The 19,966-nt window shown below is 36.6% G+C and overlaps 1 protein-coding gene across 3 annotated transcripts in view; it reads right to left on the bottom strand.

Annotated features, from left to right (window-relative positions):
* CDH18 (cadherin 18) overlaps positions 1-19,966 on the bottom strand; it is a 1,279,339-nt gene that overhangs the window by 121,168 nt on the left and 1,138,205 nt on the right. For all 3 annotated transcript variants that reach the window (XM_069556587.1, XM_069556586.1, XM_069556588.1), the window contains one exon: positions 5,551-5,738. In XM_069556587.1, the coding sequence (XP_069412688.1) occupies positions 5,551-5,738 (188 nt within the window). The remainder of the gene's footprint in view (positions 1-5,550; positions 5,739-19,966) is intronic.

Genomic DNA, 19,966 nt, shown 5'->3' with positions numbered 1-19,966 from the left:
ACGTCTTTTAATTTCATGTCCGCAATCACCATCTGCAGTGATTTTGGAGCCCCCCAAAATATAGTCTGACACTGTTTCCACTGTTTCGCCATCTATTTCCCATCAAGTGATGGGACCAGATGCCATGATCTTCATTTTCTGAATGTTGAGCTTTAAGCCAACTTTTTCACTCTCCTCTTTCACTTTCATCAAGAGGCTTTTTAGTTCCTCTTCACTCTCTGCCATAAGGGTGGTGTCATCTGCATATCTGAAGTTATTGATATTTCTCCCAGCAATCTTGATTCCAGCTTGTGCTTCTTCCAGCCCAGCGTTTCTCATGATGTCCTCTGCCTATAAGTTAAATAAGCAGGGTGACAACATACAGCCTTGATGTACTCCTTTTCCTATTTGGAACCAGTCTGTTGTTCCATGTCCACTTCTAACTGTTGCTTCCTGACCTCCATACAGGTTTCTCAAGAGGCAGGTCAGGTGGTCTGGTATTCCCATCTCTTTCAGAATTTTCCACAGTTTATTGTGATCCACACAGTCAATGGCTTTGGCATAGTCAATAAAGCAGAAATAGATGTTTTTCTGGAACTCTCTTGCTTTTTCCATGATCCAGCGGATGTTGGCAATTTGATCTCTCTTCCTCTGCCTTTTCTAAAACCAGCTTGAACATCAGGAAGTTCACAGTTCACTTACTGCTGAAGCCTGGCTTGGAGAATTTTGAGCATTACTTTACTAGCGTGTGAGATGAGGCCAATTGTGCGGTAGTTTAATCATTCTTTGGCACTGCCTTTCTTTGGGATTGGAATGAAAACTGGAGTTTTCCAAATTTGCTGGCATATTGAGTGCAGCACTTTCACAGCATCATCATAGTCTCTACACTACAGTAAATTTGTTCTTTTCATTGTAGCAGATGTTTCCTTCATGTTTCCTTTCAAGTAGGTAATACAAGTAACTTTTGAGATTCTAAAGAGACAAACTCCTGAGTCAAATTTTCTGTCATTAATTTCTGTTGTTTTAGTCGGTAAGTCACGTCTGACTTTTTTGCAACCCCATGGATGGCAGCCTGCCAGGCTCCTCTGTTCATCGGATTTTCCAAGCAAGAAAACTGGAGTGGGTTGCCATTTCCTTCAACAGGGAAACTTCCTGACACAGGCATCAAACCACATGTCCTGCATTGGCAGGTGGATTCTTTACCACTGAGCCACCAGGAAAGCCCACACACCATTCTAGTTAGGTTTAAAGGAATGGTAAAGGTGTGCCTGTGTGCTCAGTTGCTCAGTCGTATCTGACTCTGAATCTTTACAACCCATGGACTGTAGCCCACCAGACTCCTCTGTCCATGGAATTTTCCAGGCAAGAATACTGGAGTGGGTTGCTATTTTCTACTGCAGGGGATCTTCGCAACATGAGGATCATACCTGAGTGTGCTGCGATCCTGCATTGACAGGTAGATTGTTTACCACTCAACCACCAGGGAAGCTCCATAATGTGTACCAGCTCAGTAAAGATTTGGGAATAAGCTCTTAAAACCCTTCCTGACACAGGAAACATGTAATAAATGTGATGTTACTCTCTATTGTGATGAAAATGACATGCTGATGGTGATCTGAATTAACTTTTATAATCCTAAATGGTTTCATAGATCTAGAATCCTTCTTGTTTTTAATGACTATATCCCTCCTATTCAGCCTCCTTTGGGAATTTTCACTGATAAAATTCTCTTTTTATTTTGATATTTTCTTCAAAGACTCTCTTTCTTGCCTTCTGCTTGTTTCTTAAATGCTAGTGTTCCCTAGGGTTTAGGATTCATCTTTCAGAAAGAATTATTCATCCACTTACCTGGATTTATTTGAGTAAAGAAGCCATTCAAGGAATGAAAAGCAGACATTTCTTGTTTCATTTTTCAGTCTATAGTATTGTGTTGGCCAAAAAGTCCATTTGAGTTTTACTTAACATTTTATAGAAAGCCCAAAACAAAGTTTTTTGGCCAATTCAATATATCCATTCATTATGCTAGTGCTTACTGAATGCCTATTCAGTGTCAGAAAACATGCTAGATTGGCAATGCAGCAACAAATTAAAAAAATAATCTCATTCTCTTGTAGTTTAAAAATTCATTAGAAATAGAGACATCAAATGAGACCTTGTCACTTCCTGCTTAGATAGCTTCAGTGGCTTTCCATCAGGTTAAATATAACAGAATTCTGTGTGTTTTCCTATGCACTCGCTTCTTCACTCTCTCTACTCCAGAATCAAGGATATTATTAGGTTCTCACTGTGCCACATTCCACCCTGCTCAGGTTCTCATTGTGTTTTCTTTCCTCTTCCTTTAATTCTCTCACCTAAATACCTCAAATTGCCAACATCTGCTGGATCATGGAAAAAGGAAGAGAGTCCCAGAAAAACATCTATTTCTGCTTTATTGACTATGCCAAAGCCTTTGACTGTGTGGATCACAATAAACTGTGGAAAATTCTGAAAGAGGTGGGAATACCGGACCACCTGACCTGCCTCTTTAGAAACCTGTATGGAGGTCAGGAAGCAACAGTTAGAAGTGGACATGGAACAACAGACTGGTTCCAAATGGGAAAAGGAGTACATCAAGGCTGTATATTGTCACCCTGCTTATTTAACTTATATGCAGAGGACATCATGAGAAATGCTGGGCTGGAAGAAACACAAGCTGGAATCAAGATTGCCGGGAGAAATATCAATCACCTCAGATGCGCAGATGACACCACCCTTATGGCAGAGAGTGAAGAGGAACTAAAAAGCCTCTTGATGAAAGTGAAAGAGGAGAGTGAAAAAGTTGGCTTAAAGCTCAACATTCAGAAAACGAAGATCATGGCATCTGGTTCCATCACTTGATGGGAAATAGATGGGGAAACAGTGGAAACACTGTCAGACTGTATTTTGGGGGGCTCCAAAATCACTGCAGATGGTTACTGCAGCCATGAAATTAAAAGACGCTCACTCCTTGGAAGGAAAGTTATGACCAACCTAGATAGCATATTCAAAAGCAGAGACATTACTTTGCCAGCAAAGGTCCATTTAGTCAAGGCTATGGTTTTTCCTGTGGTCATGTATGGATGTGAGAGTTGGACTATGAAGAAGGCTGAGCGCTGAAGAATTGATGCTTTTGAACTGTGGTATTGAAGAAGACTCTTGAGCGTCCCTTGGACTGCAAGAGATCCAACCAGTCCATCCTAAAGGAGATCAGTCCTGGGTATTCTTTGGAAGGACTGATGCTAAAGCTGAAACTCCAGTACTTTGGCCACCTCATGTGAAGAGTTGACTCTTTGGAGAAGACTCTGATGCTGGGAGGGATTAGTGGCAGGAAGAGAAGGGGATGACAGAGAATGAGATGGCTGGATGGCATCACCGACTTGACGGACATGAGTTCGGGTGATCTCCGGGAGTTGGTGATGGACAGGGAGCCCTGGCGTGCTGCAATTCACGGGGTCACAAAGAGTTGGATACGACTGAGCAACTGAACTGAAATGAACTGATTTGAAGTATTGTTTATTTCTCTGTTCAATCTCTGCTAACTAATCAGACAGGATTAAACACCCTAGATTTTGCCTTCCCAATAGCACTGTTTAACTCTGTCATGCAGCTGCTGCTGCTGCTAAGTCGCTTCATTCGTGATGGACTCTGTGCGACCCCATAGATGGCAGCCCATCAGGCTTCCCTGTCCCTGGGATTCTCCAGGCAAGAACACTGGAGTGGGGTGCCATTTCATTCTCCAATGCATGAAAATGAAAAGTGAAAGTGAAGTCGCTCAGTCATGTCTGACTCTTCGCAACCCCATGGACTACAGCCCGCCAGTCTCCTCGGTCCATGGGACTTTCCAGGCAAGAGTACTGGAGTGGGTTGCCATTGCCTTCTCTGAACTCTCTGTTGTAGATCACTTTTATTACCCATCTAAGAGTGCATGTGATAGACTGTTGGTGTCTCTCCACTTCCATAGGTGGGAAGCTCTAAGCAGGCTGAGACTGACTTTTGCTCTGCTCAGGCTTTCATGGCTCATGTAGAACACAATTACTGGCACTTAAGAGACACTTAAAACTCAATATTTGTTAAAATAAAGATGTGAAAATTAACTCCTTTATCAATGCATTTTTTTATCCAATTTTGACAATTTCAGAAAGATTAAAATGAGAAGATATTTAGGTGAAGAATCAATATCATATATATATCAGTGATGACTATTTCATAAGTATTTGCACACTTTAAACTCTGCTTCTCAGGCCCCTTTTGTGACATACAAAAGACATATTAATCTTCAATCTTAAATCAATATAAAATTATGATTATTGGAAGACTAAATGAGATTTTATATAGTGCAAAGATAAATATATATACAAAAACACACAGATATCTAGACAGATAGCTAGATAATGTAATAAATGACAACTAGATTCAAATAGATAAATAGATGATTGATTGACTGACATATTGATAGATTCACTTCAATGTTACAGTGTGTGTGCTTAGTTGTTCAGCCATGTCTGACTCTTTGTGACTCCATGGACTATGACCTACCAGGTTCCTTTGTCCATGCGGATTCTCCAGACAAGAATACTAGAATGGGTTTCCATGCCCTCTTCCAGGGGATCTTCCCAATTCAGGGATAGAACCCAGGTCTCCCACACTGAAGGCAGATTCTTTATCTTTTGAGCCATCAGAATATAATTTTTCAGCCTTCGTTCTCAACATATTATACAGTAAAATCATCCAGAGTACTTGTTAAAAAGACTGATTCCCCACTCCATTCCAGCCTTTCTGAATCAAAATATAATGAAGGTAAGGCCTAGGGACTTGCGTGTTACTAGATTTTCAAGCTGTAATTGTTAAACATTTAAACACTGAGGCATACTGCTTTAGAAGTTACATTTAAATTCTCCTTTGCTAATTGCCTGTGTTCTACTTCATTCTTACAGAGACATGAGCATAGTGTTCTCTTTAAAGCAAAAGGCAATAGACTTAGTCTGGTGACAAATTCTCAGGAATAAAACAGAATGAGGGTAATGAGAAGTAAATGACTTCACTAAAAGGTCCATGACCATCAAGCAGGAAAGTCTTATAATGCTACTTTGATTAGCATAACATAAAATAATGATATTAATAGAACTGGAATTCACAATAACTATGTGAAAAAGGGAAAAAAAAGGGAATACATTCATAGTGTATTCTACATCTGATCTTCCCACCATACTAAAACACATACGGCTTCCCTGGTGGCTCAGATAGTAAAGAATCTGCCTGCAGGGAGATACACTGGAGGAGGAAATGGCAACTTCCAATGACTGAGCAATCCCATGGACAGAGAAGCCCTGGTGGGCTACAGTCCATGGGGTCGTGGAGTCAGACACAACTCAGCAACTAACACTTAAGAAATGATTTAAACAGTTAGACATAATCATAATTAAAATGTAATTACACATTAAAGATGAAATACTTTGTCATTTTGATGACTTGAAAATATACATTATTAATACCTTGCCAAATTTGCTTTCATAGAAAACTGAGTGAATTGCCTAGCTCATTAAGTATTTTTACCTTTTTTAAGGAAAGGATCCCTTCTCTTGTCTCTTTGTCGGTGGAGATGGAGAATATGCCAACACCGTCACCATCAATGATGGAATATGTCATGTCCGCATTCGAGCCAGTGTCTGCATCATTTGCCTTGATTTTCCCAACAGCTGAACCAACTTGAGCTGACTCAGGAACATACAGCTGATAGTGCTCTGAAAAAAATATTTTATATTAAAATTATTTGCTATAATAATGGTCATAAAACAAGAATCATTTCATAAAAAGACACTGAAATATTTAGGCCACACATCTATTTATGTTTACATCTATTTCATCAATGTTCACATTTCCTTACAGGCACTTATAATAGATATTAAGCATAATGTACATGTTGTCACCAATTGTTTTATTGAAAAGTTAGAAACATCTATTACAGTGATTTATTTATTATATAAATCTTCAATTTGCAATTTTTTAAGGAATCTCCACACTGTTCTCCATAGTGGCTGTACTAGTTTGCATTCCCACCAACAGTGTAAGAGGGTTCCCTTTTCTCCACACCCTTTCCAGCATTTATTGCTTGCAGACTTTTGGATCGCAGCCATTCTGACTGGTGTGAAATGGTACCTCATTGTGGTCTTGATTTGCATTTCTCTGATAATGAGTGATGTTGAGCATCTTTTCATGCATTTGTTAGCCATCTATAAGTCTTCTTTGGAGAAATGTCTATTTAGTTCTTTGGCCCATTTTTTGATCAGGTCATTTATTTTTCTGGAATTCAGCTGCATAAGTTGCTTGTATATTTTTGAGATTAGTTGTTTGTCAGTTGCTTCATTTGCTATTATTTTCTCCCATTCAGAAGGCTCTCTTTTCACCTTGCTTATATTTTCCTTTGTTATGCAGAAGCTTTTAAATTTAATTAGATCCCATTTGTTTATTTTTGCTTTTATTTCCAGAATTCTGGGAAGTGGATCATAGAGGATCCTGCTGTGATTTATGTCGGAGAGTGTTTTGCCTATGTTCTCCTCTAGGAGTTTTATAGTTTCTGGTCTTATGTTTAGATCTTTAATCCATTTTGATTTTATTTTTGTGTGCCATATGACCCAGCAATCCCACTGCTGGGCATACACACCGAGGAAACCAGAATTGAAAGAGACACAGGTACCCCAATGTTCACTGCAGTACTGTTTATAATAGCCAGGACATGGATACAGTCTAGATGTCCATCAGCAGATGAATGGATAAGAGAGCTGTGGTACATAAGCAAAATGGAGTATTACTCAGCCATTAAAAAGAATATATTTGAATCAGTTCTACTGAGATGGATGAAACTGGAGCTGGTTATACAGAGTGAAGTAAGCCAGAAAGAAAAACACCAATACAGTATACTAACACATATATATGGAATTTAGAAAGATGGTAATGATAACCCTGCATGCGAGACAGCAAAAGAGACACAGATGTATAGAACGGACTTTTGGACTCTGAGGGAGAGGGAGAGGGTGGGACGATTTGGGAGAATGGCACCAAAACATGTATACTGTCATGTAAGAAATGAATTGCCAGTCTATGTTCAATACAGGATATAGGATGCTTGGGGCTGGTGCACGGGGATGATCCAGAGAGATGATATGGGTTGGGAGGTGGGAGGGGGGTTCAGGATTGGGAACTCATGTACACCCATGGCGGATTCATGTCAATGTATGGCAAAACCAATACAGTATTGTAAAGTAAAAATAAAAAATAAAAATATATATATATAAAGCTTCAAATAACTATATAACAGAAACCTTTAATTAAAATGTAATTTTATAAAAAATTTCAACCAAGGTTAAATTAATGAGATTTAACACTATCAGTTCAGTTCAGTTCAGTCACTCAGTTGTATCTGACTCTTTGTGACCCCACGAATCAAAGCACGCCAGGCCTCCCTGTCCATCACCAACTCCCAGAGTTCACTCAGACTCACGTCCATGGAGTCAGTGATGCCATCCAGCCATCTCATCCTCTGTCGTCCCCTTCTCCTCCTGCCCCCAATCCCTCCCAGCATCATTATACATAAATAGAATTAGGCCATATAGATAGGTGAATGTAAAACATCTATAAAAATAATTTCTGAGTTAATAACTTTTTTTAGTTTTGGTACATTTCATTTTTTTGGTTAGTGCATCTGTAAGTGTATGGAGTATTCTAATTTTCTTCTAAAGGTAAAATTGCATGTTTTAAAGTGCTATATGTTGTTGTTGTTCAGTCATTAAGTCATGTTCAATTCTTTACAACTCCATGGACTACAGCATGTCAGGCTTCCCTGTCCTTCAGTATCTCCCAGAGATTGCTCAAGTTCATGTCCATTGAATTGGTGATGCCTTCCAACCATCTCATTCTCTGTCAATTGTTCTCCTCCTGACCTCAATCTTTCCCACTATCAGGGTCTAATCCAATGTGTTGGCTCATTGCATCACATGGCCAAAGTATTGGTCCTCAGCTTCAGCATCAGTCCTTCCAATGAATATTCAGGGTTGATTTCATTTAGATTGACTGGTTTGATCTCCTTCTGTCCAACAGGCTCTCAAGAGTCTTTTCCAGCACCTACATCAAGATACTGAAAACTGTTTTTATATGCGTGTCTCTATGTATCTGCTTGTTATTCAACAAAGATTTTTCCCAGTTTTATAAATTTGTTTACCCTATACTTGACTTCAAATATTATTTTTTTTAGTTCAACAGCCCTCCCCAACATAATAGTTCATGAGTAGAGCACCTTCTGTGAAACATGATCCCCTGATATTAATCATGTGCTTTGACCAGGATCTGTCAGATTGCTAAACGTACCATATTCCTCTTAACAAAGTTATTTGACCTGGGAAAAGCATGAGACCCACAATTTTATAGGACTCCACCATTCTTCTCACAGTCGATGGATACAAGGATAGGCAGTTGATTCACAATGATTCACAAGGAGATTCCATTCCCCAAAATGTTCAAACTGGAGCTCATCTCTCTTCGCTGTGATACACTGAAAGAAGCTTTTGACAATAGGTGTGCTTCCAAAATTGATGTTGGAATAACTAATCCAAGGTCTGTAATAAATTTTTTGAATCCTTAAAAATGTTACAATATTCCTGAAAGTGAAAGTTTTAGTCACTCGGTCATATCTAACTCTTTGCAACCCCGTGGACTGTAGTCTGCCAGGCTCCTCTGTCCATGGGATTTTCCAGGCAAGAATACTGAAGTGGGAGCCATTCCCTTCTCCAGATCTTCCTGACCCAGGGATTGAACCTGAGTCTCCTGTTTTACATATTGATTTTCTTTATCATCTGAGCTACCAGGGAAGCTCCAGGAAGTTACATATAAAATAGAACACTGTTCCAATGAAAAACATATAGAAAAGTTGCAAAATAAATTAGAATCTATTTCCCAAAACTTTTTGAGATAGGCTAGGAAGTCAACTTCCTGGTTGTGAAAGACTGTAAGTTCCAGCTATACTATAACTTTCTATAATTCAATAAGCCACCTAAAGGACTTTTGGCTAGTGAAAATTAGGGTGATGACACTTGTAAAAAAAAAAAGAGTCTTTATACACAGAGATAAATAAGTAAATCACAGAATTATTATGATGGTATTATTACAAAGCACATTGTTTTAACAAAGGAAGTTGAAAAAATAGTACCAGTGGGTCATAAAAGAGGCATGGCTCAGAAAACCTTTAGGCAGTCTTTCAAGAGGAAGCCTATTCTGGAAGAAGAAGATTCAGTTCAAAGGAAGAATGGATATTTGTTGCTAGACAGACCTTTGTTGACAAAGTAATGTCTCTGCTTTTTAATATGCTATCTACATTGGTCATAACTTTTCTTCCAAGGAGCAAGTGGCTTTTAATTTCATGGCTGCAGTCACCATCTGCAGTGATATCAATGCCCTTAAATAATTCCCTTTCCTCAAATGTTGGCTAAATATGGGGGCTCACTTCTAGTAAGTTGAATATAGCAAAATTATTGAGGTATCACTTCTTAGGGCTCTTCCCTGGTGGCTCAGATGGTAAAGCGTCTGCCTACAATGTGGGAGACCTGGGTTCGATCCCTAGGTTGGGAAGATCTCCTGGAGAAGGAAATGGCAACCCACTCCAGTACTCTTGCCTGGAAAATCCTATGGACAGAGAAGCCTGGTAGGCTGCCGTCCATGGGATCACAAAGAGTCGGACACAACTGAGTGACTTCACTCATCACTTCCAAGATACGCTTATGAAAGCGCTGTGGTTTCTTTCATGAGTATTATTTTTCAAGTTCCCTTAGATTGCTTCCCTGGGGGAAACTATCTATGATGTTGCATTGAAGCCCTATGGAGTGTACCATATGACAAGTGACTGAAAACTGGCAACAGTGATGTTAGTAAGCTGGAAGCAAAAACCATCCCTGCCTCCCCCAGAAAAGTTTCTGATTATGATCACAGCCTCTGCTGCCAAACATACTGGGATCTAATAAACCTGAACCTGAAGTACCCAGCTAAGTCAAACCTAGATTCCTGATTTCCAGAAATCATGAGGTAATAAATATTGGTTGTTTAAGCACCTCAATTGGATGATTTGCAATACAGCAATAGATCATTCATATACAGCAGCCTTGTAGTTGTCAGTAATTTGACAAATATAAGGGACCCTATTTAGTTCTTTCCTTTCTGTGTTGCTTTGCATAATGCTTGGGGAAATTAAAAGCAAAATTGAAACAAAAATCCAAACAAGCAAACAAAACATGATAAGCAGTTATTCTTGGAGCAAAGTTTTCAAATGTCTTTTAATCTCCCAATTTTATTTTGTAAAGAAATAAATTATTGCTGTTATAGCCAGTGCTCAAGGTGAAATACTTATAATCAAACTATCAGCTCATCCTCCTAGACAATTGCCCCAACCTTTTTAGCACCAGGCACCCATTTCATGGAAAACAATTTTTCCATGGACTGGTGGTGGAGGTTGGTTTGGGGATGATTCAAGCACATTATATTTATTGAGCATTCAATTTCTAATGCTGCTGCTAATCTGACAGGAGGTACTGGTCCTCTGGCTAGAAGTTGGGGACTTCTGGGTTAGAGGATACCATGAAGTAGGTGCCTGCTTAGTCATGTCTAACTCTTTGAAACCCCATGGACTATGTTCTGCCAAGGTCTTCTTTCCATGGGATTCCTAGGCAAGAATACTGGAGTGGGTTGCCATTTCCTTCTCCAGAGGATCTTCCCAACCCAGGGATTGAACACATGCTGCCAGCTGTTCCTGCACTGCAGACAAATTCTTTACCACTGAGCCACCTTGGAAGCCCCTAGAAGACACCATACATTCAGTAATTACACTCTTTGCTTTTTTTTTTTTTTTTACCAAACGGAGTTGAAAATTTCTTTCCACATAAAAACCTACACCTGGACTTTTATAGCATCTTTATTCATCACAGATAAAACCTGGAAGTCATCATTTATTTTCGCTTTTATTGCCTATGTTTTGTGCCATATTCACGAAATTTTTGCCAAGACCGATGTCAAGAATCCTTTTCCCTCTGTGTCCAATGGATGTAAAATTTCAACCATACTCTCTCTTGTGTGTGTCAGTCATGTACGATTCTTTGGGACCAGATGAATTGTATCCCATGATGCTCCTCTGTCCATCGGACTATCCCAGCAAGAATACTGGAGTGGGTTGTCATTTCCCACTTCAGGGGATCTTCCTGAGGATTGAACCCGTGTCTCCTGCATTTTCTGGTGGATTCTTTACCACTGAGCCACCTGGGAAGCTGACTCAATGATATCAGATGATTTAATAATTCTAGAGACCTGCTGTATGACATGGTGCCTACAGTTAACAATGTAGTTTGTGGTTTTCAAAATATGGGACTACAGCAAACTAAAAGAGTTCTGCACAGCAAAGCAGATAATCTACCAAAAAAAAAAAAAAGGCAATGCAGAGGATGCATGGAAATATTTGCAAATTTACAAAATATATAAATAACTCCTACAACTCAAGCAAAACAAAACAGAAACAATAACAATTTTAAAAATGCATAAATGATTTGAGCAGACATTTCTCAAAAAAAGACATAAAAATAGGCAACAGTTATATGAAAATATGCTCAACATCATTAATTATCAGGGAAACACAAATTAACACTTTAGTGAGAGATAACCTCAAACCTGTTAGGTTGGCTATTGTTGGCAAAACAGAAAATAAAAAGCATTGGCATGGTTTTGGAGCAATTGAAATCCTTGGACACTCTTGGCGGGAAAGTAAAATGGTGTAGCAGCTATATAAAAGAGTATGGAGTTCCTTGAAAAGAGTAAAAATAGAACTACAACATGATCCAGAAATCCTACTTCAGGGTACATATTCCAAGGAATTGAAATTACAATCTCAAAGAGATATCTGTGTCCTTATGGTATCTGCAGCACTATTCACAATGGCCAAGATAACAGAAACAACCCATGTCTATTTTATTCATAAGTGAATAAAAATAATGAATAAAGAAATTGTCCAATAAGATAAAAATATCAGCAATTTGGGAAACAGAACTGTTGAATGTATAGTGGGTATGTGTTGTATATATGCTATTCTAGTGAGATAATTATAGAATTAATAGAAGAGAAAATTTAAAATAAAACAGAGATATTATGATAAATGGATATGAATTTAATGAACTTTTGAACTCTCTGACAACAAAGATCACTAAGAATATAAAAATAAAGTTACTAGGATTTAAATGATTTCAAGGAAACCAACACCTTTGGGATCCAGATGCTTTTAAAGTAGAAAGCATATTCTAAAAAGAGCCCAGGACACTTAATGCTCAAATATTTTATTAACATTTATGTTAAACATAAATATTTACACATTCCTTTGAAATTTAATTCTAAATATATTTTTTATGTTTTACCACATTTTAAGATACTATGGTTAACCTTGGGAGGAAATATCTAAAATTATCCTAAAATAACAAGAGATTTTAGAGAAAACTTTACATGCTAGTTGTAACAAAATCATGCAATGATCAATTATGAAGACATACAGCATGTAGAGCCACCTTTAAGAATTCTGACAACTGAAGGTCAACAGTCCAAAAATAATTAGGTTACTATTATCTTTGAATAATAATGATAATACAAGAATTTTCATTTGCCTGTTATTTTATGAAAATTAGAATTCCCTTTAGGAGTAAAAACACTTGGGAGAATCTTTAAAGGATATAGTTCAAATGTATTTAGATATCTTTGACCTGTGGTCTAAAGTTTTGGCTTTTCTATTCATGATATAATTCAATCACATGGAAAGAGTCAGTTTATGATTTAGAAAGAAATACACTCTTATTTAAATAAGATTAGCAAAGGTCAACACTCTCAGAATCTTGGTACACAAGGTAAATGATCTCTTGGCTTTCTGTGTTATTTTTACTCGGTAATTGCTCTCTCTGGGAAAAAGAAAAAAGATTTTACCTTGGATAATTTTACAGTACAGTCTAATAAGCATTTATATAGTTGCCAAAAAACTCCCTCAGTGTACTCTGCTTGAGTTCACAAAAAGGTTATATATTGTAGGAGTGTTATTCAACTTTCAAGAGGAGTAAGGAGGACTAAAAAAAATACATTGAGATTTTCTTTCTCACAGACACATATAAAAACACACACACAAACAAATCATATGGATTGTGTTTTTTTTTACTATCATCATGTATATATTAGCTTGAGAGAGAGAGCATGCATTCATTTTACAGAAATAAATTTTATAATTGGGTTCATAAGGATAAACACAAATTTAAAACAATAAACTTGGTTCTTAATTTTCCTTGTTAAAATTAAGGGGAGAGATTTCTTTTTCCCCCAGTTTCCTTTCTTTTCTTGGAGCATTTACAAGAGAAAACTTGTCATGTGTATGACTATATATGTGAACTATTTATATATATATTGCATAGTTAGAAAATATTCACTTTAAAATCTCATAATGTCATAGATACAATCATAGATTTAGTTGATATAACAAAGGAATTGATTAAATAATCTTTTATAGAATAGGTTATGCATTAAAAAATAAAATCCCAATCATTTAACATATTTTTTAAAATGAAGAAACTTATTTTACACATTATTTGGTATATAAAACAGTCAACTTTTTCTAACCTATAGCTTGGCTTTTGTAAAAAATAGTCATATTTAATAATTGTGCTTTTCCAGTATACTCACAAGCTACAACAGAACAGCCCTGGTTATTGTTTTGATAGTCATCAGTTATGGAGGGATATGCTGCCTGAATTGTGAAGCAATAAAGAATCACTAAAAAAAAAAAAAACTTTCATAGCAAAGCAAATTTTTGTTTTGTTTAAGGCTAAAGTATTTAATGACTTGCAAAACTATGATGCTAAAACTGTCCCAAACTAAGTAGAATGTCCACATTTGCACCACTACATGTTGTGAGGAGATGAGCTATAGTTGATGAAAATTACAACCAGCCAGCCTACGTAATGCTGTGAGGTAAGCTCTTTTCCTGCATCTATAATTTTTGGATATATTTTGGTCTTTATAATACACAAATATCACCAGGATATGTTTAAATCTGGGTGGTGTTTTAATGTTAAAACATGTTGAGTTGCTTTAATCTGAGTTTCTTTTTTCCCACTCATAAAAATTTTCTTTCCAAACATTTATATTTTGTTGTTGTTTTTGAAGGGATGTTTACATTCATAGATTTTTCTCTCTGTCCTCTCCTGCATTTAAAATACTATTGTGCTTATTGTATAAAGATTTTTCTCTTTTTTCTCATTTTTATATAATTGTTTTCATATGATCATTGATTCTTTTGATTTGTATTGCTTTCAAGACTGATCTTCATTAAGCATTTTCAATTTTCTAGAACTCCTAATTTATTTCCTACATCTTCTTTTACACATCATCAGGGTGCTGAACAAAAATGTATTTATATCAGAAACTTCAAGCCTTTCTTGCTTATTACATTGAAACTATTTCTGTTTCTATTTTATTAAAAATGACGATTAGCTTTCAAACAAGAAAATTTGTTGCCTATACTTGGTTTATCTTCAGATCTCTGGACGTCTGTAATATCATCTTCTATTTTATCATAGTAATTGTATATACTCCTAACTATTATGATTTTATAATACAAAAAGCTTTTTAAAATCTTCATTAATTATATATAATTATTATGAGTATTATGTTTTAAAATATACAAAGCAAATTATATTTTCCCTATGTTTATATCTTTTGTGTAAAGAAATGTAATGCTTATGCAGTAATATTGATCAATCACTTTATGTTTAATGTCTTTCTTTTTTAATCTTCCCTTTTCTAATGCCATAAAATAACCTAATATTTTCCTTTAAAGTGTAAATAACATATGTCTTTAATCACTTTGGTAAACCTTTAAGATGTTGAGTTGTCTACTTTTACAAGGATGACCACTGGTGCCTGTGCCTTTCATAATCTGATGTGTATTTCATCTGTAACTCTAACTTGGACATATACCAAGTCCTGGGGTACACACTGTATGGCTTCCTAAGGGCTTCACAAAGTCCACTAGATCTTCTTTTCAAACCAAGCGGATGTTGATATCTGTTCTATCAACTCCCCTTCAATTATTTTCCTTTAAAAATTCTTGATTATTTATGAATATGTACCCTTTCACTTGACATTTTGGATCAGTCTAGATTATTGACTCATTCACTAAATGTCACTTACCTTGTGCCAGCATAATTTCAGGTACTGTGCATATGTGCTAAGTCACTTCAGTTGTGTCTGACTCTTTGTGACACCATGGCCTGTAGCCTGCCAGGCTCCTATGTCCATGGGTCCTCCAGACAAGAAAACTGGAGTGGGTTGTCATGCCCTTCTCCAGGGATCTTCCTGACCCAAGAACTGAACCCACATCCCTGAAGTCTCAGTTCTTTACCACTAGTACCACCTGGGAATTCCCAGTTTCAAGTACTAAGTATACAGTAAACAAAACAGACCAAAATCCTCATCCTTTTGGAGTGCACATTCTTATGGGCAAGATATATGAAAAAACTTTATAGTATATTATGAAGTGATATTGCTAAAAATAACAGATTTTTATTATCTGTTTATATGTTGATTAATCACCAAAATATCTCAGACAACAGCAAATATTTAAGTCTATCTTGCATAGTATAAGAACTATAACTAAGTTATAACTGCTGGGTTAGGCTCAGTTCAAAGTGAATTTTCATTCCAGAATATGAGCTGAAAAGATAGTCATTGGGAAGGCCAAGATAAGGAACAAAGGGTGAAGCCACTGAATGGCATTTAAAGTGCCATGTGGCATGTCTATTCATATTTGGTTGGTAAAACAGTCTTTGGCACAAAGTTAAGTAGCAGGAGCATATACACTATTTATAGGAAAACATGATAAGGGAGGGAAAGAAATAAATGATTCTGAAAAAATAATATAACCTGTACACAGTCTACTCTCTGGACTCAAATAACTCTTTAGTTTATTCTCTAGACTCTAAGGAACTATGTGTTGCTTAGAGTTAAAAAATACTTACCAGTTCCCTGACATTCCCAAATCTCTTTAAATGAAAGATCTTTCAATATAATCATATACAACATAGCTTTTCTTCTTCCAGAGACCACTCAATTAAGACTCATTATTTGCCCACCACAAGTTCAACATATAACTGGGGATAAATAAGGACAAAATTATTGAAATAAAAATCTCATTTAGATGGAAAAAAAATGTTAGTGGCTCATAGCAATTCAAAAATTATTCTATGCAATCATTACAAGGATTTCTGTCCTTAAGACTTTGAGGCTAATTTATTTGTTGAACTATTTACATTTTAGCCATAAAAGTCATGAAATTTTGGTTTCTTCCTCTTCTTTTTCATGTCTGTTACAAAATATATTGGCATTTTTTTCTCCTGAGCTCATCTCTTTTTTGTAGTATCTTATCAAATACAGCCAATAGCAATCAACTCATAGACATTCTCATTTAAAATCTCTTCTCCTAAAGCCATGGGTACATTAGGTACATTTTCTGCCCTCCAAGTATTCTAGGAAAATATTTATCAAAGCAAAATACAGTCACCTTATAGCATCCTATAAGCATTACTTAGTGCTTTGCTCTTCTTCAAACACAAATCCACATATTTTGTTGTTGTTGCCTTAGTCAAATTAATTGCTGAATCCTAAATTCAATGGGAGAATAACTTTCACTAATAGGAAAGTACGGCAGAGACAGGAAGAGAATATTTACATCTAATAGGGCAGGTAAGAGAGATACCAAGTATTTGAGGACAGGAAGTCAGTAACATGCTATTACAAACATAATTCTCTGAGGAAGTGAGACAAATGAGAATGAATGTTGTATAATGATTGCAGTCCCTGACCCAAACATCTTAAGTAGTTTGTCAATGAGTTTGAATAATGAACTCGCTGAATGCACTTTTTGTTTTAATGCATCTTCATATCATCTTTTTAAAATGCAATTTAGCATGTTAACGGTTCTCTGAGAAACAGATTTTCCTCTTTCTCCTCAATTTTGAAGCCACTTCTCTATTGTTCTTTGTATTCTATTTTTGTTGACAAGTTCATGGTAAGTTAATTGCTTTCTTTTTGGTTTTGGGATTCTAAACTTCACCATAACACATCTAGGTGATAATAATTTCGATCCTGTTTGGAGCTTCTTATAATTTTTTATTTAAGGATTCATGTCTCTATTCTTGAAAAATCTTAGTCTAGGTTTTTTGTTTGTTTGTTTGTTTGTTTTTGAATACTGCCTCACCATTTTCTTTGGTGTCTTCATACAAAAGTCCTCTGAATGTACATTTGAAAGTTTAGTTTTCTTTGGCACATGATTATTTCTCTCTCTTTAATCTTGAGCCTCTCAGATGAATTTTGGTTGATTTTCTTCAAATACGTCTTCTAGTTTCCTTTCTCTGTGTTCAGTTGTGTCTAACTCTTTTCCTTAATTTCCTTAACTTGTTCTTAACATCAATGCCTGTGCTGTATCTTCTGTTGATTGACAGGTGCAGTTTTTTCCTTTTTATTTTTTTTTTATTTCAGAGCAAACCCTGGTTTCATGCCATACACCTCACTCTAGTAACATCTCACTGAATTCCTGGGATTGTATACTCCCTCTTTCCTCCATGGCTCTCAAGCTAAGATGCCAAGCCAGATCCTGCCTTATAGTTGCTCTGAGCTCCCACAACATCAACTTGACAATTTCTTACTTGAAGTACCAATGCACTCACACTACTATGACCACGTGAAAATATGAAGTCTACTGAGGGAAAACTTATATCGGTGGCAGAATGCTCATAAACTCCTAAATTCTTATTATTCCAGAGTATCACACTTAGGCTTTACAGAACTCTATAACAGATCTCTGGTAGAAAGGAACTCCCACATGTTCTTTATATTTTTAAGGTCAGAAGACAGCACTGCAATACCTAGGCAAATATGCAAGAGTATATTCTCCCTAGCAGAAGATGTGACTATATTGGGAAAAAAAAAGGAGTATCTGAGTTCTATAGTTAATGCCAGCTTATGGATTCTAGGACTAACTTATATCTATTGAATTGTGTGTGTGTGTGTGTGTGTGTGTGTGTGTGTGAGAGAGAGAGAGAGAGAGAGTGTGTTTTAACAATGAAATCAATGTTCAGATTGCAACTTTTTTCCCCTCATTCTTCTAAAGTTCCTTTTTATAGTAGCTACACAACTGCTGTAAAAGCAAAATATCAATAATTTATACACTACATTTATTTTCCTATAAAGATCAGGAAGGTTGGTTCACTCTTAGCAGTTATAAGATATAGCTCATCAGTTGCCGTAGAACTGGGAAAGGTAAGTTTTCATTCGAACCCCAAAGAAGGGCAATGCCAAAGAACGTTCAAACTACCATACAATTACACTTATTTCATATGCTAGCAAGGTATGCTCAAAATTCTTCAAGCTAGGCTCCAACAGGATGTGAATGGAAAGTGTCCAGATGTATAAGCTGGACTGAAGAAAAGGCAGAGAAACCAGAGATCAAATTGTCAACATCTGTTGGACTGTTGAAAAAGCAAAAGAAATCCAGAAAAACATCTACTTCTGCTTCATTGACTATGCTTAAACCTTTGACAAGTGGATTGCAACAAACAGTGACAAATTCTTAAGAGATGGTAATATCTGACCACCATAGCTGCCTCCTAAGAAACCTGTTTGCAGGTCAAGAAGCAACAGTTAGAACCACACATGAAACAATGAACGGTTTCAATATTGGGAAAGAGCACGTCAAGGTCAAGGCTGCATATTGTCACCTTGCATATTTACTTTACATGCAGAGTACATCATGCAAAATGTGGGGCTGAAAGAATTACAAGTTGGAATCAAGATTCCCAGGAGAAATATCAACAGACTCAGATATGCAAACGATGCTACTTTAATGGCAGAAAGTTAAGAAGAACTAAAGAGTCTCTTGATGAGGGGGAAATAGGAGAGTGAAAAAGCTGGCTTAAACCCAACATTTGAAAAACTAAGATTATGGCATCCAGTCCCATCACTTCATGGCAAACAGATGGGGAAAAATGGAAACAGTGACAAACTTTATTTTTGTGGGCTCCAAGATCACTATGGATGGTAACTCCAGAAAAAGACAATAGCTCCTTGGAAGAAAAGCAATGACAAACCTAGACAGCATGTTAAAAGGCAGAGACATCAGTTTCCCAATAAAGACTGGTATAGCTAGAGCTATGGATTCTCCAGTAATCATGTACAGGAGTATGAGTTGGACCCTAAGGAAGGCTGAGCACCAAAGAATTGATGCTTTTGCATTGTGGTGTTGGAGAAGACTCTTGAGAGCCCCTCGGACTGAAAGGAGGTCAAACCAGTCAATTTGAAAGGAAATCAACCCTGAATGGACTGATATTGAAGCTGGAGCTCCAATACTTTGGTCACCTGATGCAAAAAGCCAACTCACTGGGAAGTACCATGCCTGATGCTGGGAAAGACTAAGGGTAGGATGAGAGGAGAGCAACAGAAAATGAAATGGTTGGATGGCATCACCTTATCAATGGATAAGACTTGGCACAAACTCGAAAATTTTTCTCTTAAAGAAATGTCTGTTACACCAAATGTCTACTATACAATCTATAGCATTTTTGATGCCTTAAATTATTTTAAGGTAGAATTTATTCTTTTTTAGGAAAGTTAAATATATTGGAACACTTAGGATTAATCCTGGATATGAAGCTTAGACTGGCTGAACTATGAGGTGACAGAATGTGCATTATTGAATTCTAGGGACCATATTATTTATAGCATATTAGTAATGTCCTTTTCTCTTAGTTTGAATATATGTGTATTATTTCTAAGTAATGATCTGCCTCATTAGCAAGTTTTAAAGATAACTTTAAATAATATTACCTATTTTGGTGTTTGACTACATAATTTTACACGGCAT

The sequence above is a fragment of the Ovis canadensis genome, chromosome 16 (assembly GCF_042477335.2).
Source record: "Ovis canadensis isolate MfBH-ARS-UI-01 breed Bighorn chromosome 16, ARS-UI_OviCan_v2, whole genome shotgun sequence".
NCBI classification, from domain to species: Eukaryota; Metazoa; Chordata; class Mammalia; order Artiodactyla; family Bovidae; genus Ovis; species Ovis canadensis.
This window is presented reverse-complemented; position numbering and strand designations above follow the sequence as displayed.